This window comes from Corythoichthys intestinalis, chromosome 4, assembly GCF_030265065.1.
Source record: "Corythoichthys intestinalis isolate RoL2023-P3 chromosome 4, ASM3026506v1, whole genome shotgun sequence".
Taxonomy (NCBI): domain Eukaryota; kingdom Metazoa; phylum Chordata; class Actinopteri; order Syngnathiformes; family Syngnathidae; genus Corythoichthys; species Corythoichthys intestinalis.
This window is the reverse complement of record NC_080398.1, coordinates 38,159,354-38,183,427: the sequence shown is the minus strand read 5'-3', so window position 1 is coordinate 38,183,427 and position 24,074 is coordinate 38,159,354. Positions and strand designations below refer to the sequence as shown.

The 24,074-nt window shown below is 40.5% G+C and overlaps 2 protein-coding genes across 3 annotated transcripts in view; one reads left to right on the top strand and one right to left on the bottom strand.

Moving 5' to 3' along the window:
- The first annotated feature begins 262 nt into the window (after nucleotides 1–262).
- Nucleotides 263–19,986, top strand: themis2 (thymocyte selection associated family member 2). 2 transcript variants are annotated; one of them, XM_057833466.1, is made up of 6 exons: nucleotides 263–374; nucleotides 448–588; nucleotides 2,740–3,159; nucleotides 3,254–4,374; nucleotides 18,761–18,872; nucleotides 18,974–19,986. In XM_057833466.1, exons 1-6 carry the CDS (start codon nucleotides 284–286, stop codon nucleotides 19,081–19,083), a joined length of 1,995 nt encoding a protein of 664 aa, XP_057689449.1. In that variant the 5' UTR covers nucleotides 263–283; the 3' UTR covers nucleotides 19,084–19,986. The 2 variants fall into 2 exon arrangements, with proteins under 2 accessions (XP_057689449.1, XP_057689450.1); XM_057833467.1 differs by lacking the exons at nucleotides 263–374; nucleotides 448–588 and adding an exon at nucleotides 2,235–2,307.
- rpa2 (replication protein A2) overlaps nucleotides 19,236–24,074 on the bottom strand; it is a 27,422-nt gene continuing 22,583 nt past the window's right edge. Inside the window, exon 9 of the mRNA XM_057833515.1 lies at nucleotides 19,236–19,441. Within this exon, the coding sequence (XP_057689498.1) occupies nucleotides 19,354–19,441 (88 nt within the window). The 3' untranslated portion in view covers nucleotides 19,236–19,353. The remainder of the gene's footprint in view (nucleotides 19,442–24,074) is intronic.

Sequence of the window (24,074 nt, the reverse complement as noted above, 5' to 3'; positions counted from 1 at the left end):
GTGATTTTGTGCAGAAAAGTGAGAAATTCCAAAAGGTTCAGATACTTTTTCATATTACTGTAAACTCAATAAAATGATTATTGAAAGACAAACTCTACCGCATATATATTTTCCTTCAGCATCTTAATCATTTGCATATGCTCATGTCCTGTGGTATACTGCTTCATGCAGGTTTTGTGCAGAAGGCTCTGTCACTTCCTTTTTGTGGTCTTGATAGCAAAACGGGAACCATCGAACACACTTCAGCCTGCATGAACCATTCTCTGCTCCGGTACCCAGCGCGATGTCGTTCCCTCTCCAGGAGTACATTGCGTCCCTGGACAGCGCTTGTCTCCCAAAAATCCTACAAGTCTGCTCTGGGGTCTACTTCCAAGGTAGGTCGCTTTTTGTGAGAAAATGTATGTTTGAACTCTTCTCAATGTTGCCTCCTCCCTTACTCCTTCCAAGGGTCTGTCTATGAGATTTCTGGAAATGAAGTAAGCTTCTCCACCGGCGACATCATCAAGGTCACCGGCATGGAACTCTCATCCATCTGCTGCGAGGATGTCAGCAACAACGAGACGTTTGAGCTACCCGTTGATCATACAGGTGCCAGACTTATATATGAAAAATTGTTCAAATGTTTGTTAAGATCTGTTTAACGAGAATAAAAGTATTGAAGCAGGTATGGCTAGAGCTTAGCATGAGACATCTGTATGTTCCACAATAAAGTTAGTTTCACTTTATTTTAGCTCTACGTGACGTGGGCTTTGAATTGTTCAAGAAGCCTCGTACATCAGCTTGAGGAACGAAAAGAGAAGTGAGAGTCTGACCAAATTATCATTTCAGTTGACAGTAGGAGAAGAACTTTAGTGGTGGGGGGCCTCTAAGGGGCTCGGTTTGCAGGCGTACAGTGTGCGTGGTTGGGCGGGAAGGGGGTCATATAGAAAGGTAATCTGATGCACGGAGCTGTAATCGTGCTTAAGTTTTATAATATCTCCGCTTGGCCGGTTGTCTGGTGGGGCAAGTTTCGGCCCCTCTTGATTTTGGCCTCCCTGTGTTCCAGGACTTACAGTGGAGCAAATAAGCATTTAGTCAACCACTAATTGTGCAAGTTCTCCCACTTGAAAATATTAGAGAGGCCTGTAATTGTCAGCATGGGTAAACCGCAACAATGAGAGACAGAATGTGGAAAAAAAAAACAACTGAAAATCACATTGTTTGATTTTTAAAGAATTGATTTGCAAATCATGGTAGAAAGTAAGTATTTGGTCAATACCAAAAGTTCATCTCAATACTTTGTTATGTACCGTTTGTTGACAATAACGGAGGCCAAACATTTTCTGTAACTCTTCACAAGCTTTTCACACACGGTTGCTGGTATTTTGGCCCATTCCTCCATGCAGATCTCCTCTAGAGCAGTGATGTTTTGGGGCTGTCGTTGGGCAACACGGACTTTCAACTCCCTCCGCAGATTTGAGATCTGGAGACTGGCTAGGCCACTCCAGGACCTTGAAATGTTTCTTACGAAGCCACTCCTTTGTTGCCCTGGCCGTGTGTTTGGGATCATTGCCATGCTGAAGACCCAGCCACGTCTCATCTTCAATGCCCTTGCTGACAGAAGGAGATTTTCATTCAAAATCTCTCGAAACATGGCCCCATTCATTCTTTCCTTTACACAGATCAGTCGTCCTGGTCCCTTTGCAGAAAAACAGCCCCAAAGCATGATATTTCCACCCCCATACTTCACAGTGGGTATGGTGTTCTTCGGATGCAATTCAGTATTCTTTCTCCTCCAAACACAAGAACCTGTTTCTCTACCAAAAAGTTCTATTGTGGTTTCATCTGACCATAACACATTCCCCCACTCCTCTTCTGGATCATCCAAATGTTCTCTAGCGAACCGGAGACGGGCCTGGACGTGTACTGGCTTCAGCAGGGGGACACGTCTGGCAGTGCAGGATTTGAGTCCCTGTTGGCGCATTGTGTTACTGATAGTAGCCTTTGTTACTGTGGTCCCAGCTCTCTGTAGGTAATTCACTAGGTCCCCCCGTGTGGTTCTGAGATTTTTGCTCACCGTTCTTGTTATCATTTTGACACCACGGGGTGAGATCTTGCATGTAGCCCCAGATCGAGGGAGATTACTAGTGGTCTTGTATGTGATCATTTTTCTAATAATTGCTCCCACAGTTGACTTCTTTACACCAAGCGTTTTACCTATTGCAGATTCAGACTTCCCAGCCTGGTGCAGGTCTACAATTTTGTCTCTGGTGTCCTTCGACAGCTCTTTGGTCTTGGCCATAGTGGAGTTTGGAGTGTGACTAACAGGTGGACATTTGTCTTTTATACCGATGAGTTAAAACAGGTGCCATTAATACAGGTAACGAATGGAGCCTCGTTAGAAGAAGTTAGAACTCTTTGACACCCAGAAATTTTGCTTGTTTGTAGCTGACCAAATACTTATTTTCCACTCTAATTTGGAAATAAATTCTTTAAAAATCAAACAATGTGATTTTTTTTTTTTTTTCACATTCAGTCTCTCATGGTTGAGGTTTGCCCATGTTGACAATTACAGGCCTCTCTAATCTTTTCAAGTAGGAGAACTTGCACAATTGGTGGTTGACTAAGTACTTATTTGCCCCACTGTATATGGGAAGAAAAAAAAATTCTAAACCATTTAAAAAAGCATTAGGACACTTTGATCAGAAATTATCGTTGTCAATGATAGCCAGTGAGCTAAAAGTTGGTTGTTATCCTCAGGCTTGATGAAGGTGATCCCAGAGGAGACTCCGTACAGCACGGTGGAGGAGCTTGTCAAGCTGAGACCCGTGAGCCTCGATTCCTGCTTCCCAGTCACCTTTACGAGCAACACCAAGCTGACATTGGACAATGTCACATTGGGTGCTGGCGCCACTTTGACCGTGCTATCAGTGTTGGAAAATGAAGACCGGTGCCGCTGCCACGTCCGGCCTGGACCGGGCCAGTCCTCGGCTGAGGTCAACGTGCCGTTGGGGACGCGTGGCGAGTTCTACATCCATGGGAGCGAGGAAAGCTTCACCCCCAGGGAGATTGCAACGTCGCCGCACCTACGTAGCCAACGCTTTCGCTTCGAGAATGCCACCATGTGCAAGCGCACATTCATCCTTAGCCCCATTTACCAGATCTCCGCCATCATGAACCGTGAGTGCAAATTCTTTGTGTTTCTCATTTTAGAAGTTCGGGAAGCAGTGAATAAGATGATCCAAATATGTCTTCTCTTCCATTTTGACGGCAGTAAGGAAGAATGTGTTGCAATTCCCGTCCAGTTTGGAGATGGATGTGATTGACATCTCAGACACGTGCGAAGACACCAGTTTTGTGACCCCACTCAGCCTGCTGGAAGTTCATTCCCAACCGGAGCAAACATTCCCCGTGGTTGTGGAGGTCCTGGAGGATCCCGAGATGAACACAATGTTTAAGTGCAGTTGGCTATCGCAGCTCCACAGGGGAACGATGTTGATTTTTCACCAAAAGTCAACCTCTTCAATGACCGTGATATCCAGCTTGAAGAGCCGCAAACCGCAGCAGTATTTTCTGGTCTCCAAGCAGTACGCGGGCCGCTTCCGTAGGCGTCCCAGGGGGTTCGATTCTGTGTACGAGCTCTACGTGGCCTCCACGCAAACACCAGGCTTGAAGGTGTCCGTTGTAAGGAACAGCGAGGAAGTGGAGGAGGAAGGTCTTCCCGGGCTTACCGTCGGCGAGCGACTGGAGGTCATCGGATGCCGAAAAGTCCAACTCCCGTGCGGCCACGTGGAAGTAGTAGTTTGTCAACATCTCCAAGACATGGACGATGACAGAGATGATGATGATGATCAAGATGGCGAAGAGAACAACGAGGACCTCATTTACCTTCCTTTGTATATGCAAGGCCAATTTGTGGAGCTACTCAGTGACAACAAGAAATACACACTAGAAGACCTTAGCCAAAAGACGCTTCTGGATGTGAAAGCGGTGACTCGGGACCCCGAGCTGGAGAAAGACCCACTTCTCGGGTTTACATGTCTCCGAATAGAAGGGACAACGCTAGAACCCACCATCCAGGCCAGCTTCCTGGACATGCCTGACCGCTGCTTCGAGATCCCGGTTCAAAGGCTCGGCCTTACCGTGTGCTGTACCCAACAGCCTCTACCGTGGTCTCCAAACCAGCCCCCTAAATGCAGCGTGGACCGCGTAACAGAGGTTACGGACAGGTTCTTACACGAATTTCAAAAAGAGGCTGCTCCCATCACAGACCCTCCTCCTAGACCTCCGAAAAGGATCCCATCCGTGCCAGTAGTAAGCAAAAGCGTTCCTACCAAAGAGTTTAATAACATTAAGATGCAGAACAGAAGGAGCTCCTCACCACTGCCGGCTACTGTAAGTTGATTTTAGAGTTCATGACATCAGTATTGTTTTTCTCACTCCATTTTTGTCTTTTGGACGAAAAAACCTACAGTGCCCTCCATAATTATTGGCACCCCTGGTTAAGATGTGTTTTTTAGCTTCTAATCATTTTTTTTTTTTTTTTAATTCAAATATGGGACCTTAATGGAAAAAAAGAAAAATCCAACCTTCAATACAAGTGCATTTATTCAGGGGGGAAAACGTCCTGGTATTTCAAAGCATTCACGATGCCATGCACCTAACAAGGTTCCCAGGGCCTTTGGAAGCGAAACAGCCCCACAGCATCACTGACCCACCCCCATACTTCACAGTGGGTATGAGGTGCTTTTCAGCATACGCATCTTTCGTGGCACGCCAGACCCAGGATTCCACTGGGTCCCAGGCTTCAACTGGGACCGTGTGCTTTGGTCAGATGAGACCAAGATTGAGCTTTTTGGCAACAAACACTCTAAGTGGGTCTGGTGTGCCACGAAAGATGCGCATGCTGAAAAGCACCTCTTACCCCACTGTGAAGTATGAGGGTGGGTCAGTGATGCTGTGGGGCTGTTTCGCTTCCAAAGGCCCTGGGAACCTTGTTAGGTGCATGGCATCGTGAATGCTTTGAAATACCAGGACATTTTAAATCAAACTCTGTTGCCCTCTGCCTGAAAGCTGAAGATGGGTCATCACTGGGTCTTTCACCAAGACAATGACCCTAAACATATGGCCAAATCTACACAGAAATGGTTCACCAGACACAAAATCAAGCTCCTCCCATGGCCATCTCAGTCCCCAGACCTTGTTTTGTTGGCAAAAGGGGGTTGTACAAAGTATTAACACCAGGGGTGCTAATAATTGTGACACACATTATTTGATGTCAAATAATTCTCTCTTTATGTGGGATTTTTTCCCCACTGAATAAATACACTTGTATTGAAGGTTGGATTTTTCTCTTTTTTTCCATTAAGGTCCCATATTACTTGAATTTTAAAAAAAAATATTAGAAGCTAAAAAAAACACATCTTAACCAGGGGTGCCAATAATTATGGAGGGCACTGTATTAGTCATATTTTAGTCATTTCAAACGGTGTTGGTCTTCGTCTAGTTTTAGTCGACGAAATCTCATACAAATTACGTCCAGTTTTAGTTGACAGTTACTCAAAATGTTATCGTCTGAAAATTCAAACATTTTAGTCCAAAAATAAAGGTTTCCAACAATTTCGAATGAACACTGACGAGCACACATTGTAGCGTCTACACGGACAACACCAACTTGGTGATGATATTACAGTCCCTGACTTGTCGCTTATTCATTTTGTAGAAACAATTGCTAATAACCTGACTTTTAATTATTCATTTGGTTTCGGAAATGGCTCATATGAAACCTAAGACCCTCCCAAATTATGTTGAATGTACAAAAATATGTTTCACTCAAAAAAAGAGTTATCATTTAATGACGACATAAAGGTCAAATTTTGCCAAGACAAAAGTTTTGTCGCCGACAAAAAGTAGTGTGAAAATTGAACAAAAATGTATTTCAATTACAAAAATATGTTACATAAAATAAGCGAATTAAGTAGTGGTGCTGTGAGATCCAAATTTAATATTTTGTATGACTTCCATGCGGTTCGGCAAGGATTCATACAATTTATTGATGAAGTCATCAGGAACAAAAAAAAGCAGTCTTGCATGCCTCCCTGAGTTCATCAACATTCTTGGGTTTCGTCTTCCATGCTTCTTCTTTCATCCTACCCCAGGAATGCTCAATGATGTTCATGTCTGGTGACTGGGCAGGCCAGTCCTGGAGGATCTTGATCTTCTTTGCCTTGAAGAACTTTGTGGTAGAGATTGAAGTATGCGATGGAGCACCATCCTGCTGCAGAATCTGTCCCTTTTTATGGTTAGGAATGTAAGAGGCAGCTAAGATTTGTTGATATTTCAGACTATTCATGTTGCCTTCCAGCCTGCAGATCTCTCGCACACCTCCATACAGGATGTAACCCCAGACCATGATTTTGCCACCACCAAACTTCACTGTTTTGTGGCAAAAGGTGGATTTTTCAGATGAATCTTCCATTGAATTACACCACAGTCGCCGCAAATATTGCAGGACACCTACTGGAGCCCGCTTGGATCCGAGATTCACACAGAAAACAGTGAAGTTTGGTGGTGGCAAAATCATGGTCTGGGGTTACATCCAGTATGGGGCTGTGCGAGAGATCTGCAGGGTGGAAGGCCACATAAATAGTCTGAAATATCAACAAATCTTAGCTGCCTCTTACATTCCTAACCATGAAAAGGGACAAATTCTGCAGCAGGATGGTGCTCCATCGCATACTTCAATCTCTACCTCAAAGTTCCTCAAGGCAAAGAAGATCAAGATCCTCCAGGACAGGCCAGTCCAGTCACGAGACATGAATATCATTGCGCATGTCTGGGTAGGATGAAAGAGGAAGGATGGAAGACGAAACCCAGGAATGTTGATAAACTCTGGGAGGCATGGAAGACTGCTTTCCTTGATGTTCCTGATGACTTCATCAATAAATTATATGAATCCTTGCCGAACCACATAGATGCAGTTCTTCAAGCCCGTGGAAGTCATACAAAATATTAAATTTGGATCTCACAGCACCACTACTTAATTCATTTATGTTATGTAACATATGTTTGTTCAATTTTCACACTACTTTCTGTAGGCGACAAAACGTTTGTCTTGCCCAAATTTGACCTTTATGTCTTGATTAAATGATGAATCTTTTTTCAGTGAAACAAATAAATTTTTGTACATTCAACATCATTTGGGAGGGTCTTAGCTTTCATATGAGCCATTCCTGAAACCAATTGAATAATTAAAAGTCAGGTTATTAGCAATTGTTTCTACAAAATGGATAAGCGACAAGACTTTTGTCAGGGACTGTACACACTAAGCAGGAAAACCAGTACATTAGAGGTAGTCCCCGGGCTACAAACGAGTTCCGTTCCTATGCTGGCGACGTGACCCGAATTTCCGCGTAAAACAGAATTAACCCTTTAAAAAACTATCCAAATAAGTATCCAAAAACTCCAAAAGTATTTTATTTTGTTTAATGATGGAGGATACAATGCGCTCTGGTGGCTCGTTGGGTCCAGCTGGACTGTCGCCTTGTATGACAGAAGCAGACTCAGACATCAGACACTGATAAAGGATAGCTGCGCTCTGGTTTGACCAACATAAGGCTGTAAGTTGTTTCAGCTAATATATGTTTGTGTATGCATTTCTAATTAAATTCAAAGCTACAGTTTGTGGAGTTATGTGTGAGCGATTTGCTCTGAAAATTGTGAATACGTTCGCATTCGTAGCATTTAAGCTAGCAGACTTTTGCTAGTCAAATTAGGATATTTAATCAACTAAATTTACATTCTGAACAGACGAGATGGACGTTTAAACACCAGTTGTTTTGTGTTAGGTGTTTTATTGTTAAAATGTGTGTCGTTTTGAACATAAGTGTACATATGTGTGCTACAGCTTTACAAATCGTCAAAAGTGAAGGAAGGAAAAAGCTTCAAAAACCACAGTTGTCTTGTTTGCTATCTGTCAAGCTGAACAACTTCACGTTTTGAAAGGACAGAACAAATCAAGTTAAGAAAGTTAAGATACTGTGTGGTACAATAAGGTACTGTTTAAGCAGCTTAAAGTCGAAATGCCATAAATTGAGTCAGTCGTAACCCGGGGACTACCCGTATAGGGATGTCCTAATCGAATCACGTGTACGGAAATCGGGCTGATCGCGCCATTTTTCAGAGGATTGGAATTGTTTGAAAAGGTTCGGGTTTACAATTTTAAAAAATGTTTTTCTGCTTCATCCTCGTACAGCGATACACCTGCCCTCCTGCTGAGCAGTGTGGCCAAACTGTCTGGTGCAGCTTGCATTTGGTACTTAAAAGTTAATGATGATTGACAGGTCTGTTGCTTTGATCTTGCCAGAGAAGCTTGGTAGCGCTACGATCAAACACACAAATGCGTCAATCACTGTTGAAATTGCAACTGTGTGCAAGTAAGGGGCTATTCTCAGCAGCGTGAGGATTTGAGTGGACTCACTCAATGAAGCATTTAATAAAGACAAGCGATTTTCTACGTTATTCTAGTTGAAAAATAATTCACATTATGAAGGCAGCATGCGAGACAGTAAATGTTCAAAATACTTTTGTTTAAAATAAAAATTTGGTATTGGATCGGGACTGTATCGGAAGATTCTCAAAATCCAGGAATTCGGACTCTGGTGCAAAAATATGCGATCCGGACATCCCTAGTACATCGTTTTCATTGAAACCCACCTAGAATCCACAAACTGTATGTACAAAAAAAATGTTCTGAGTGTTTAAGTTGATGCTAATGCTAACGCGAATGCTATGCTAACATGACGAGTTACATTTAGTGTGCGATGATCACTCAGCCTAGACCTTTAAATGCTAAAGCAAAATTGCACATCCTCTCTTGCCAAAATAAGAAAACAAATCTTACCATGTGTTTCCAAACATGCAAGATGGAGCGCAGCCTAGCTTGAAACATATCCTGAACTCCGGTAAGGAGAGTGAGGGAGTGGCGCAAGCACGTCTTGCATGAGTGACATGAGCCAAACACTGCTACGATGCAAGCTGATGTACTCCACGTACAAAATGAAAATGTCACGTATTTTGAACAGATTACAGAAATTGTCGCATTTTTGTCTCGTCATACGGAAAATGGCATTTGCCTCGTTTTGTTGTAGTCTCCCAAGCCACGTTTATAGCTAATTGTCATGAAAAAAATTGTTCGTCTACGAAATTTTTTCGTTATCGTCATTGTTGAAGAAAACAATGGCGTGTACAAATGTTTTACCAGTAATTTCCAGGATTGGGAGACATTTTATCAAGGGTGGTAGTATTTTAGCCAATCAAATGCGGATAATCCCAAATTGCCCTCCTCTCCTCATTACATCACTATTACCCAGTGTCCCTTGCACTTGTCATACGTGGATTTTCGGGGGGGGGGGGGGGGGGGGGGCGGGGTCAACGGGGGTTCAGACCCCCCCCTTGTGGCCGAAAAGGGTCATTACATGTAACTGACTGCTATACAGTATATGATTTTAAAATTAAGAGTTTTCCGGTAAAATATTGTCTATAAAAGTTGTAAAGCAATAAAAAACAAAAAAACAAAAATGAATTAAATGGAAAAAAGATATTTTTATAATGGGTCAAAAAACGGTCATTTGCTTTGCTTAGCCAAAACCACCCGAGGACCGAAAAGGCAAGATGGATATACGTTGTTTTTTTTCAAACCTAAGCTTTCAAAAGTGAAAACAACTACTGAGCAAGATCCAAGGATTGAAATGTGGACCATGAAACGCTAGAGACTAGGGTTGTTCCGATCATGTTTTTTTGCTCCCGATTGTTTTAGTTTGAGTATCTGCCAATCCCGATATTTCCCGATCAGATTGCTTTTTTTGCTCCCGATTCAATTCCAATCATTCCCGATAATTTTTCCCGATCATATACATTTTGGCAATGCATTAAGAAAAAAATGAATAAAACTCGGACTAATATATACATTCAAGATACAGTACATAAGTACTGTATTTGTTTATTATGACAATAAATCCTCAAGATGGCATTTACATTAATAACATTTTTTCTGTGAGAGGGATACACGGATAGAAAGACTTGTGACTTTGTATATTGTGACTAAATATTGACATCTAGTGTATTTGTGCCTTGCAGTAAATGATACTGTGGCCATCCCCAAATGCATGATGGGAAGTGGAACCATGACTGTGCGTAGTGCTACCAATTGATATATCTTCTCTGCGTTGGGAAAAAACAAGGTGTTAAGAAAAAGATCAATTGCTACCTTGTTTCCCCACATTGCTTCCCATGGTATTTCTAATCGTAGGGAGAGGGATTGTAAGGCTTTAGCCAATTAAAAAAAAGGCTCCAAAGGCTGCCAAAATTCACTCTACTCATTTTACGCTGCCTTTTATCTCTACATATAGGTAAAACGGCGCCATTACAGATTGAGCGCGACAATGCGTGAGTGGGTCGTGCAGTGCATGCATTAATTGCGTTAAATATTTTAACGTGATACGTTTTTTTTTTAATTAATTACCGCCGTTATCGGGATAAATTTGATAACCCTACATTAAGCCTAAACTAAAGACTCTGGATGAGTGTAACATATTATGTCTGTAACGCTAAATACAATTAGAAAACGATTTAATTAAAATATATATATATATTAAAAAAAGGCATGGCCGATAATTTTTTTGCCGATTCCGATACTTTGAAAATGACGTGATCGGACCCGATCGGCATCTCTACTAGAGACCACCGTCAAAATTGTGAGCAGAGTTTCAATTTGCCCCACTAAAGATGCTAATTGTACAACAGAGCCACCACCGGTGTCTTGCCAATGTAGAATTAAAATTGTGTCTTCTGGCCGTGGGAGCGTGCACACACACACACATTAGTTATGAGGGTTGTCGACTTAAACAATTAATTGAAGCCAGAAAAGAAGCACAGTTATATTTTGGACATTGATGTTTACTAAACTGGAGAAACTCCATAGAGGGTTTGAATTACAGTAAGAATAGTTATAGGTCATCCTACAGGTAAAACAGTGAAACATTGCCTTTGTTAACGTTCAGTACGTATGTTTTTTTTGATGGATGTGCCATGTTTTAAAACCTCATATAACTACATCACCAAAACACGGAAATCAAGCAAACAAGTGCAGTGCAGTGCAGTGGCTCCACCCAGACTGTGGTAACTACATTGGCACGACACCAGTGGGCGTACCATATCTAATGGATGACGATCTTGGCGAAAAGCATAGTCTAAGCAGCCTGATTTTAGAATTCCCCTCAAGAATGATGGGAAACAAAAAACGCTCATTTTCAACTTATTGTTATAAATATTCCTGTAAGTTAATTTTATTGCTGACACTGCGTTTCGGGGTCATCAACATATTGTCCCCCCCCCTGCCACAAAGTACGTCTATGCTGTTTGTGCGTTTGTTTGTAAACATGATTTTCTTCAAAAAAATTTCGAGTTACATATTTTAAATATTTGAGCAATAGTCTTTCACATGAAGGCTAGTTTTACTAACCATTGTCTGTCCCTTTAACCTTTCTAAGGTCTTAAGAGTCAAGAGCAATGCAATAAATAAAAATTAGTCAAAGGACATTGTGTATGAGGCAGTTATTAGTTGACATGTGAAATTTCATGGCTCACGAGCTGGCAGGTGCATGTTTCTGTGGTATGCAAATACTGTGAGAACACACTATTTTTTGGCCCGTTTCAAGCCTTCCTCAGTTGATATTAGAGAACAAGTAATAAGGTTTCCCTTTTTTTCTGAGCATTAAATTAATAAATGTTGTAAATTTTGACCTACTAGAGCAGGGTATCATACAACGCAGCCATCAAATGGTAAATAATTCACATGCAAATTAGTCTCTCTAGCAATACGCACGCAAAGTAATAATAATCATACAGTAGTCTGGACAAAATAATCATTTATTATCCTAAAAATATTCAGGAAAGCATAAAGAGTCAATGAAGACGCTAGTTGCTACACAAAAACAAAATAGGACAGAAGTAAAAATGACGAGATGAAAAGGGAAGAAGACCGGGAAAGCCTCCAATGATTAAATACGTCAATTCTCAGACAACCAGAGGTGGGTAGAGCAGCCAAAATTTTTACTCAAGTAGCATTACTTGAAAATAATATTAGTCACGTAAAAGTAGACATCCCAAAAAATGTACTCAAGTATTTTGTGAGAAGTATACTCAATGAGTAAGTAACATTGTAAGTAACTGCTTACGATGCGTTTTTTTAAAGATGTTTTTTCCCCAACACAACGTTATCTACATGAACTGTTATTATAATGTACTATAACCTATTACATAACCACATTAAGCCAAATTACAAAATCTGAATTATGGCGACAGAAAATAATCTACAGAAATGAAGCATCATTCATCTAAAGAGCATGAGCACCCTTATTTATATGAACTGTTATTAAAATGTACTATAACCTATTACATAACCACATTAAGCCAAATTACAAAATCTGAATTATGGTGAGAGAAAATAATCTACAGAAATGAAGCATCAGTCATCTAAAGAGCATGAGCACCCTTATTTATATGAACTGTTATTATAATGTACTATAACCTATTACATAACCACATTAAGCCAAATTACAAAAAAAATCTGAATTATGGCGAGAGAAAATAATCTACAGAAATGAAGCCTCATTCATCTAAAGAGCATGAGCGCCCTTATCTATATGAACTGTTATTATAATGTACTATAACCTATTACATAACCACAGTCAGCCAAATTACAAAAAAAAAAAATCTGAATTATGGCGAGAGAAAATAATCTACAGAAATGAAGCATCATTCATCTAAAGAGCATGAGCACCCTTATTTATATGAACTGTTATTATAATGTACTATAACCTATTACATAACCACATTAAGCCAAATTACAAAAAAATTCTGAATTATGGCGAGAGAAAGTAATCTTCAGAAACGAAGCATCATTCATCTAAAGAGCATGAGCGCCCTTATCTATATGAACTGTTATTATAATGTACTATAACCTATTACACAACCACATTAAGCCAAATTACAAAAAAAAAATCTTAATTATGGCGTGAGAGGAAAAAAAATCTACAGAAATGAAGCATCATTCATCTAAACAGCATGAGAGCCCTGCAGTGGAGAACCTCCAGTGGAGAAAACATTTGCAATCATGACATTAAAAGGATGTCAAGTCAGGTTTCCTCACGTTAAATTTCAGACTTTTTAAGACTTAATTAAGACCTTTTTTTATATGGCGGAAAACACAGACAAGGCTGAAAAAAGTTTCTGCTCTTGCACCCCTCTTTAAAATTAACTGCTGTATTTTAAGCCAAAGGAACTGTTGTGTTTGATAGAACAATATGTCTATATGCTACCATAGCAGATTCATGGTGCATTAAGCCCCCGAACTATTTTTAATTTGTCCGTTTTACCCTGGAAACCCCCGTTTACAGACGTCGCGCAACCGCTTTTGTTTCAACCCAGCCATAAAAAGAATTATATTATTCAAAATGTCTGTCATTTTTAGCTTACAATCATTAATCAATGTCTAATATTTTGTTTAAAAAATTTTTTTTTAAAAAGACTAAAAATTATTCACTTGCGTATTTTAAACTTTTAAACAAATTATGTCACAAAGAAAAAAATTGGTGTCTGTACAACTGTACATAAGTCACGGATATCTACCTCATAACTATCGCTTAATTGTATTTTTTTTGTTACTGTCGCATTTCCCCCGATACGTTAGAAGAAATAATCGATCCAAACAAAAGAAAAATTGAAAAAACAAAAACTTTAAAAGGGTAAATATACGAAAAAGAAAATCTCGACCACTCCTTGATGTCTGCGATTTCTGCATCGCGATCCTTGTTATATTACCATGTTTCACCCATAAAATCCCCCAAAAATCCAGCTGTGACCATTCACAGCTGTGTCTTGACACATGGAGTTTTTGGATCGAAAAGAGGTAAGTACGCGATATCATCACGTTAAAATCATGGCGTCTTTAATTATGCTCTTGCGTGCTCTCACTTCCAGTTAGGGTTTTGCTGTTTAAACTTTTTTTTTTTTTTTTTTTTTAAATGCCCTCACGGTCAAAATTTTTCTTCCTCCAGAAAATCAAGATTTTAAGCTTTCCAACACATTCATATCGGACAATTTTGAAATTTGGATAAATTGGGGGTCTCAGAGCAGAACTTAAAGTCACCTGAGTGTTTTCCGCCATATATAAATTTAGTACCTATTCCACAGCCAATGAAAAACAAAATCTGTGAATTTGTGTTCATTTATTCCTCGAAAGTGGAATGTGTACAGGATGCAAGAATACACCATATTGAATAGGGGGGACTGCGGCACTAGCAGCTAGCTGGCTAGCGTTAGCTGCTGTCGCTTCTCTTACATTAGCAGCTTGCTGGCTGGCTTTGGCTTCCGTCTCCCCAGGCTCGTGAGCTGCTGGCTGTCTTAAACAGGCTGATTGAGGGAGTTTGTTTCTTTCCTATCATGGAGGTTATATGCTTAGAAATTTAGCATGGGAGTCTTGCGCCTTCATGCCAATTGTACCCAGCTGATTTTTGTTTTTGCATATGATGCAAAGCCTCGAAAACACTGCTCTCCACTGGTTAAACCAAAGGCGAAAGGATCATTTACTCAACCATGCTTCGTTGAATTGACATTTCCCAATCTCTCTAATATAAAATATATGGTTAGGTGTAAAAAGAAAAAAACTGCATCGCCAGAACGCTACAAGTTTTTCTTGGTCAATTGGTGACAAAAAAAAAAAAAAAACTGGGAGAGAGGTTAAATTCAGCACTTTTGAGTAGAGATGTCCCGATCGATCGGGATGATCGGCATCCCGATTGATCGGGTCCGATCATGTCATTTTCAAAGTATCGGAATCGGCAAAAAAATATCAGCCATGCCTTTTTATATATATATATATATATATTTTTTTTAATTAAATCGTTTTCTAATTGTATTTAATGTTACAGACGTAATATGTTACACTCATCCAGAGTCTTTAGTTTAGGCTTAAGGTAGGGTTATCAAATTTATCCCGATAACAGCGGTAATTAATTTTTTTCAAAATGTATCACGTTAAAATATTTAACGCAATTAATGCATGCACTGCACGACCCACTCACGCATTGTTGCACTCAATCTGTAATGGCGCCGTTTTACCTATATAGAGAGATAAAAGGCAGCGTAAAATGAGTCGAGTGAATTTTGGCAGCCTTTGGAGCCTTTTTTTAATTGGCTAAAACCTTGCAATCCCTCTCCCTACGATTAGAAATATCATGGGAAGCAATGTGGGGAAGCAAGGTAGCAATTGATCTTTTTCTTAACACCTTATGTTATTTCCCAACGCAGAGAAGATATATCAATTGGTAGCACTACGCACATTCATGGTTCCACTTCCCATCATGCATTTGGCCATGGCTACAGTATCATTTACTGAAAGCTCAACAAATACACTAGATGGCAATATTTAGTCACAAGTCTTTCTATCCATGGATCCCTCACAGAATGTTAATAATGTAAATGCCATCTTGAGGATTTAATGTCATAATAAACAAATACAGTACTTATGTACTGTATGTTTAATGTATATATACGTCCGAGTTTTATTCATTTTTTTCTTAATGCATTGCCAAAATGTATATGATCGGGAAAAAATATCGGGAATGGTTGGAAGTGAATCGGGAGCAAAAAAAAAAAAAGCAATCGGATCGGGAAATATCGGGATCGGCAGATACTCAAACTAAAACGATCGGGAGCAAAAAAACATGATTGGAACAACCCTACTTTTGAGTCATGTTGACTGCAGCGTTAGATGGCAAATTCAGTGCTGGCCAAAAGTATCGGCACCCTTGCAATTCTGTCAGATAATGCTCAATTTTTCCCAGAAAATGATTGCAATTACAAATGCTTTGGTATTAATATCTTCATTTATTTTGCTTGCTATGAAAAACCACAAAAGAGATTTTTTTTTTTTTAAATAATTCTAAACACTCAGCCAAATAGTTGGTAGAACAACCTTTATACAAAATAACTGCGAATAACTGCTTTCAGTATCCATCAATGAGTTTCTTAAATTGCTCTGCTGTAATTTTAGACTATTCTTCTTTGGCCACCTGCTCCAGGTCCCTGAGATTTGAAGGGTGCCTTCTCCAAACTGCCACATTCAGATCTCTCCACAGGCGTTCTGTGGCAGGGGTCCCCATCCGCTGGGCCGCGGACCGGTACCGCATTTGCTACTGGGCCACACAGAAATAATATTTTATTAACGACCGCATTCTGGAGGAAATAACTTTGGCCTCTGCCCCTGCTTAACATATCCATATCCCAGTCTACCCTAGATATAATACGACAGTATAGATTAGAAATCCATTGACTGGACTGCAAGCAGTATATCTTGTTTTGTGTATATATCTATGTGCGCTTGTCCTCCATAATAACATATGACTAAGCCCCGGGCGCAGCACATTTGTTCTCCCACACTAGCGAAAATGAATGGAAAACAGACGTCTTAGGAGAGATTTTTTACGGCGAAAAAGGGCACCTGACGTGCCATAAGATGAGCCTATAACCTCGAAGACCCAGGAACTGTGAAGGAGTGGATTCGTGACCTGTTTGTGAATAAACCGAGTGATTCGAGCAAGTCTGTGCAACACGAGGATCAACTTGTAGAGATTGCAAATGATAGGCGACCTTAAACGTACATTTGAGACAATTAAAGTCATTCCGGAATATCCTGACAGCGCTGCGAGAACACTGAAAACCTTGCTATAATTTCCAACCTCGCATCTTTGTGAAGCGGGCTTCTTAATTAATGCTAAAGGAAACGGCGAAGGCGTTAACGGTGAGCTAGCGGTGTGCAGCTAACATGGCAGGAGGGGTCTGAGGAGAACTTTTGTCCATCCACGATCAAACCTGTTAATATTCCTTTCTTGAAAGAAAGTTTGTAGTGTTTACTTTGGAATCGCTGCATTCGCGGCCATTTTTAATGTTACGCGCATGCGCAGAACCGCATAGCTGCAGTTTTTGATGGGTTGCAAAATTTGTCAAAACACCAGTCCGTGAAAAAAAGACCCAAATCACACCGGTTCGTGGTGCAAAAAAGGTTGGGGACCCCTGTTCTATGGGATTAGGGTCTGGACTCATTGCTGGCCACTTTAGAAGTCTCCAGTGATTTCTCTCAAACTTTCTCTCAAATTGTCCTGCTGGGAGATCCATGGCCTTTTAGGGAGACCCAGCTTTCTCACACTGGGCCCTACATTATGCTGTAAAATTTGTTGGTAGTCTTCAGACTTCATAATGCCATGCACACGGTCAAGCACTTCAGTGCTGGAGGCAGCAAAGCACCCCCAAAACTTCAGGCAACCTCCGCCATGTTTGACTATGGGGACCGGGTTTTCAATGAAAGCCTCGTTTTTTCCCCCTGTAAACTACGTTGATGCCTTTTCCAAAAAGCTCTACTTTTGTTTCATCTGACCAGAGATCATTCTCCCAAAACATTTTTGGCTTTCTCAGGTAAGTTTTGGCAAACTCCAGCCTGGCTTTTTTATGTCTGTCGGTCAGAAGTGGGGTCCTCCTGGGTTTCCTACCATAGAATTCCTTTTCATTCAGACGCCGACAGGTAGTACGGGTTGACACTGTTGTACCCTCGGACTGCAGGACAGCTTGAACTTGTTTGCATGTTAGTCGAGGTTCTTTATCATTCGTTGAAATCGCTCGTCAATTTTTCTTTTTCGTCCACATCTAGGGAGGTTAGCCACAGTGCCATGGGCTTTACGCTGATTGATGACACTGCGCACAGTAGACACAGGAACAATCAGGGCTTTGGAGACGGACTTTTAGCCTTGAGATTGCCTCACAATTTTGCTTCTCAAGTCCTCAGACAGTTCTTTGGTATTCTTGCTTTTCTCCATGCTCAATGTGGTACACACAAGGACAGTGGTTGAGTCAACTTTAATCCATTTTAACTGGTTGCAAGTGTGATTGTTATTGCCACCACCCAGGTAAGTAACAAGTGCTGTTAAATAAACAAATTAGAGAAGCATCACACGATTTTTCAAAGGGTGCCAATACGTTTGTGTAAAATGGTAATGAATAATGATTTTCTTTTCTTTTCTCTTTTGTGTTTTTTCATTGCAAGCAAAATAAAGATATTACTACCAAAGCATTGCAATCATTTTCAGGGAGAAATTGAGCATTATCTGACAGAATTGTGGGGGTGCCAATACTTTTGGCCAGCACTGTACTTATTTTTTTACAGTACTTTAAAGACACCACGATTGAACAGGCCACCGTGATCATGCAAAAGCCAGCATGAGTGATTGGTATAATGGAGTCATGTGATTATTGTTGCGACGTCTTATTGTTGAAACTAGTTGAGCCACTGTTGGCATCTCTGGCACAAAAAAAAAAAAATTAAATAAAATCTAATATGTACAATAAATAGGAAAAATGTAACTGCTAGTATAGCCCAAAGTAGCGTTTCTTTTCCACAAATCTACTCAAGTAAAAAGTAAGGCTCAGTAAAACTACTCTTAGAAGTACATTCTTTTCAAAAAGTTACTCAAGTAAATGTCACGCATTACTACACACCTCCGCGGACAACAGGTTAGATACCTCTGCCATCATGTAAAGAGTCGATCAATTAAAATTGTGCCAGTACAAACAACGGCAAGCAAGACAAAGACCGCCATCGAACAGTGTGACTTTCACATACAATGCATTAAAACCCACAAATGGCAGACTTCTCCTTTTCACCCACCAGACAAATGTCAGCCATCAACCACCGCCGCCACCACGCAAGTTGCCAGTCATTCAGGTCTCAGAAAAGAGGTCCACACCCAACACCTATGTAGGACTAAAGGGTACAATTAAAGGCAAGTTTCAAACTCGGGACCCCCCAACCTATCGACCAGCAATATTATGAATTGCTGCATGTCTAACGACCAGTCACTTATCCACTTTTGTGCATTTTCAGGGCCAGTCCGCAAGGAGGTGTCGGAAAGCGACGACGCCGAGTATGAGCAAGTTGATGAAATGTTGTTAGAAATGTTGAAGAATGCACAAGAGACCGTCTCATACTATTAGACAGTCGCGGCTTATAATACAAAATCATTCAGCTGTTTCTTGATTTAAAACATAGGGTAAAATAAATAAAATGGAAAGTTGTTTTGCCACAAGGGGCGGTATTATCCACACAAAACAAAATGTACAACGTGCGAAAAAAAAAAAAACAAGAATCACAAGCTGAAAATACTTTATTTGAGAAGACAAATTACCTGTGTCTAAAAAGAATTTTTTTTTTTTTTTACAATTATCAAAAAGCACCTTCAACAAAATCCATCTAAACAACGATGCCTACATGCCATAGTCAGTTGACTTGTAGTGGTCTTCGTCGATGGTGGAGAAGACATGACCTTCGTTGCCGAGGAATTCCAACACTTGCCTGCGGGGCGGTGATAAAAAGCATTCTTGTAAGGGGCGTCGCGTGGCATGGGGTATTACATTCTGACGGTATGGAAAAACTTTGACAAAAATGTCACGGTATCAAAATTAAACCATGTTGGTGATCCCTTCTGTAAATAATTAAGCTGTGCATAATGCTTTGCAAAATAAATTTTGGGATGTGTAAAACAAAGAAACAAGGGTTTATGCCTTTAATAACATTTATATTGGCTTGCTAAGATTGCACTTTCAAAAGTTCATTAAAATGTGCAAACAAAGTAGAATACCTGAGTATTTCTTCAAATGCAGAATTAAAACTATTAAAACTAAATTAAAACACCTGAGCCTAGCCTCAGACGGTATAAAATAAATAAATGAGGATCTAAGTACAACAAAAGAACAATTGACTAACTTGCATAGCCAAATCCGCTAGCTTAAATGCTATAAAATGTGACACCCCCCCCACCCCCCCAAACCTGTTAACAAATCTTTCAAACACATATTCCCACAAAATACTGCTAAATATACTGTGGGGCAAATAAGTATTTTGTCAACCGCTAATTGTGCAAGTTCTCCCAGTTGAAAATATTAGAGAGGCCTGTAATTGTCAACATGGGTAAACCTCAACCATGAGAGACAGAATGTGAAACAGAAAATCACATTGTTTGATTTTTAAAGAATTTATTTGCAAATCATGGTGGAAAATAAGTATTTTGTCAATACCAAAAGTTTATCTCAATACTTTGTTATGTACCCTTTGTTGGCAATAGCGGAGTCCAAATGTTTTCTGTAACTCTTCACAAGCTTTTCACACACTGTTGCTGGTATTTTGGCCCATTCCTCCATGCAGATATCCTCTAGAGCAGTGATGTTTTGGGGCTGTCGCTGGGCAACACGGACTTTCAACTCCCTCCACAGATTTTCTATGGGGTTGAAATCTGGAGACTGGCTAGGCCACTCCAGGACCTTGAAATGCTTCTTACGAAGCCACTCCTTTGTTGCCCTGGCTGTGTGTTTGGGATCATTGCCATGCTGAAGACCCAGCCACGTCTCATCTTCAATGCCCTTGCTGATGGAAGGAGATTTTCACTCAAAACCTCTCGATACATGGCCCCATTAATGCTTTCCTTTACACAGCTCAGTCGTCCTGGTCCCTTTGCAGAAAAACAGCCCCAAATCATAGTGTTTCCACCCCCATGCTTCACAGTGGGTATGGTGTTCTTCGGATGCCATTCAGTATTCTTTCTCCTCCGAACCCGAGAACCTGTGTTTCTACCCAAAAGTTCTATTTTGGTTTCATCTGACCATAACACATTCACCCAGTCCTCTTCTGGGATCATCCAAATGCTCTCTAGCGAACCGCAGACGGGCCTGGACGTGTACTGGCTTCAGCAGGGGGACACGTCTGGCAGTGCAGGATTTGAGTCCCTGGCGGCGCATTGTGTTACTGATAGTAGCATTTGTTACTGTGGTCCCAGCTCTCTGTAAGTCATTCACTAGGTCCCCCCGTGTGGTTCTGGGATTTTTGCTCACCGTTCTTGTTATCATTTTCACGCCACGGGGTGAGATCTTGCATGGAGCCCCAGATCGAGGGAGATTATCAGTGGTCTTGTATGTCTTCCATTTTTAATAATTGCTCCCACAGTTGATTTCTTTACATCAAGCGTTTTACCTATTGCAGATTGAGTCTTCCCAGCCTGGTGTAGGTCTACAATTATGTCTCTGGTGCCTTTCGACAGCTCTTTGGACTTGGCCATAGTGGAGTTTGGAGTGTGACTGACTGAAGTTGTGGACAGGTGTCTTTTATACCGATAATGAGTTAAAACAGGTGCCATTAATACAGATAACGAGTGGAGCCTCGTTAGACCACGTTAGAGGAAGTTAGACCTCTTTGACAGCCAGAAATCTTGCTTGTTTGTAGGTGACCAACTACTTTTTTTTCCACTCTAATTTGGAAATAAATTCTTTAAAAATCAAACAATATGTTTTTCTGGCCTTATTCCCACATTCTGTCTCTGATGGTTGAGGTTTACCCATGTTGAAAATTACAGGCCTCTCTAATCTTTTCAAGTAGGAGAACTTGCACAATTGGTGGTTGACTAAATACTTATTTGCCCCACTGTACTTGTAGATATACCAGGGTTTCCCCTGCATAACAAAAGATTGTGGTGCCCCGCCACAACAAAATAAATGTCACCCCGCCTTGCAAATGAAATGTTTTTTTTTTTTTTTGAATTTATTTTTTAAAACCCGTTTAAAACTAGCGGCCAGCCAAGTGTGACAGGTTCAGCGGCAACCTGTTCATTGTGTATTGTAAGGTCCGTAACTAAGCGCGGCTCCTTTAAGAGACGATCGGACTGGGTAGCTGTGACGCAGGGGAAAGTGAGTAGGAAGAATGAGAGAACGGGTGAGATCGTGAGAGAGCAGTCGCATGTCGCGGCAGCCCGCTTTTATTTTGTCATTGTTTTTCTTTATTATTGTTATCACAATAAAGTGGTTAAGCCAATACCGACTCCTCTCCTTCTTCACCAAATCCGGGGCATTACAGTACTCTGGATTGGACTTTTCGGCGAAAGTGAGCAGTGGACAGCCGTCTTGGACGGAAGACGAAGTCTGAATGAATTTGCGCCAGAGGTGCGGCTCAAAACAGAGCGCCCCGGCGCCAACGTCAACAATAAGGTGCAAGCGTACTTATATCTGCACTACGAGGCTTTTTTGGCAGACGGATATAAACAATCACGGCTGACGAAGTTTCGCGAGCTCTACGACACTCGAAAAATGACTCTCATACCTCTCCTTGCTAAGGTACTGGGACCTCGATGGGCGTTTGTGTGGAAATGTAGTTCACGAACAACAACAAAATAACTTCTCACCGCAACTAGTAAAACTCTTTACATGGCTATTAGAATTTTCCCCCTACTCCTTGAAATGGGTCCGTTAACAGAAGGACTACTATTGTTGTGGTAATGTAGTACATATTAGGACCAAATAAAAGGAAAAAGAAGGACTATGACAGGGGTCTGCAACCCGCGGCTCTAGAGCTGCGTGCGGCTCTTAAAAGCTAACCTAGTGGCTCCCTGGAGGTTTTTAAAAGATTTTTGAAAATGGAAAAAGATGGAGGGAAATATATTTTTTGATTTAATATGGTTTCTGTAGGAGGACAAACATGACCCAAACATTCTTTCAATTCATTAATATTGTAATGAAGTTAAACTTGAGGTGGCAACGTAGAACAGAGTAGTCACGAGGTGCGTCATTCTCAATAGGATCCACTGCAGGGGAAATAAACATTTAATCATGAAGGCTAATTATGTATTTGTAGCCAATTTCGTCATTTTGATAGTAGGCTATTATATAATACGATAAATACAGCCGGTGTTGCTTTCATTATAAGGCTTATACAAGGCTTTTAATTTTTTGCGCTTCCAGACATACTGTATCTATTTGTTTTTTTGGTCAAATATGGCTCTTTCAACATTTTGGGTTGTCGACCCCTAGGTCACTATGAGATGTAAGTCATACTATTTCTATGAGAAAAAAAGTCGTATTATCAAATAGAGTAACGTAGCTGTTATCAGCTACGCATTTTACGTACATGCATGTACTGTAGCCAAGAGCTACGACATTAGCCTGGCTCAGGAAATATTTCACATATATCTTTGTTATGGTTCTTTTTGGGGGGAAAAATGTGAAAAAAAATATTGCCGTGGCACAACATGGTGAGGCCGTCAGACTACGATGCAGCCCCCCACCACAGCAAAATCCTAGGGGAAACCCTAATATTCTATACTAATTTCTCTTTGTGGATACACATTTATTGAAGTTTGTACATTTGGATATTCTGAATTTGCATCTAAAGTCCTTACAGAACCTTTCGAGGAAACATAAGGGAAGTAAAACTCAGATGTGCCTGATTGTCAGTTTCGCTATAATGCGTACTTGACTTGTCATACATTTCTCTGAACTGTTAAGCGTGAAAATAAATTCAGTCGAGTGTGGAAATGAAGCAGCAGCTCATATCTGTCTAGCAAACAAAGTGCAACCAGCCAAAGAAAAACCAAAGAAGTATTTTTATAATTGTTTTAGTTTCAAGTTTGACTTTTAAAGTCACAAACCATCTTTAAGACTGAAGATAATGAATTTGGTAGTTGATGAGTTTGAAATGATATTGAAGTGTTTTCATACCATATTTTGTGTTAAATTTAAGCATGTTGACTATAGTAGTTATAACACTTTTATGAATAAGCTCACCACAGGCACATTTACTGTCAGGTTTTATCCAGATTTTGCTATTTTGAACTCACTGGCTGCATTGACAGTCATGTTTCTGTGCCATTGGCGGAGATACACATCTTATCCATTTTGACTGGGAGAGCCCCGTTAAAATGGACGTCTATTTACCGTCATCTAAGGGTGGGAACCTCTGGTTAGGTCACGAAACGATACGCAATATAAGGCTCATGATAACGATTATCTCACAATATGGTGATATAGCAATTATCGATACATGGGTCAGGAAATAATTTTCTAATATTTTTAATGCCTCAACGATTAATCGATTAACTTGAGTACTCGATTAGAAAAAAATATTCAAATTAAATTTTGTTGCTTCGAGTATTCGTTTAAAGTGGCAT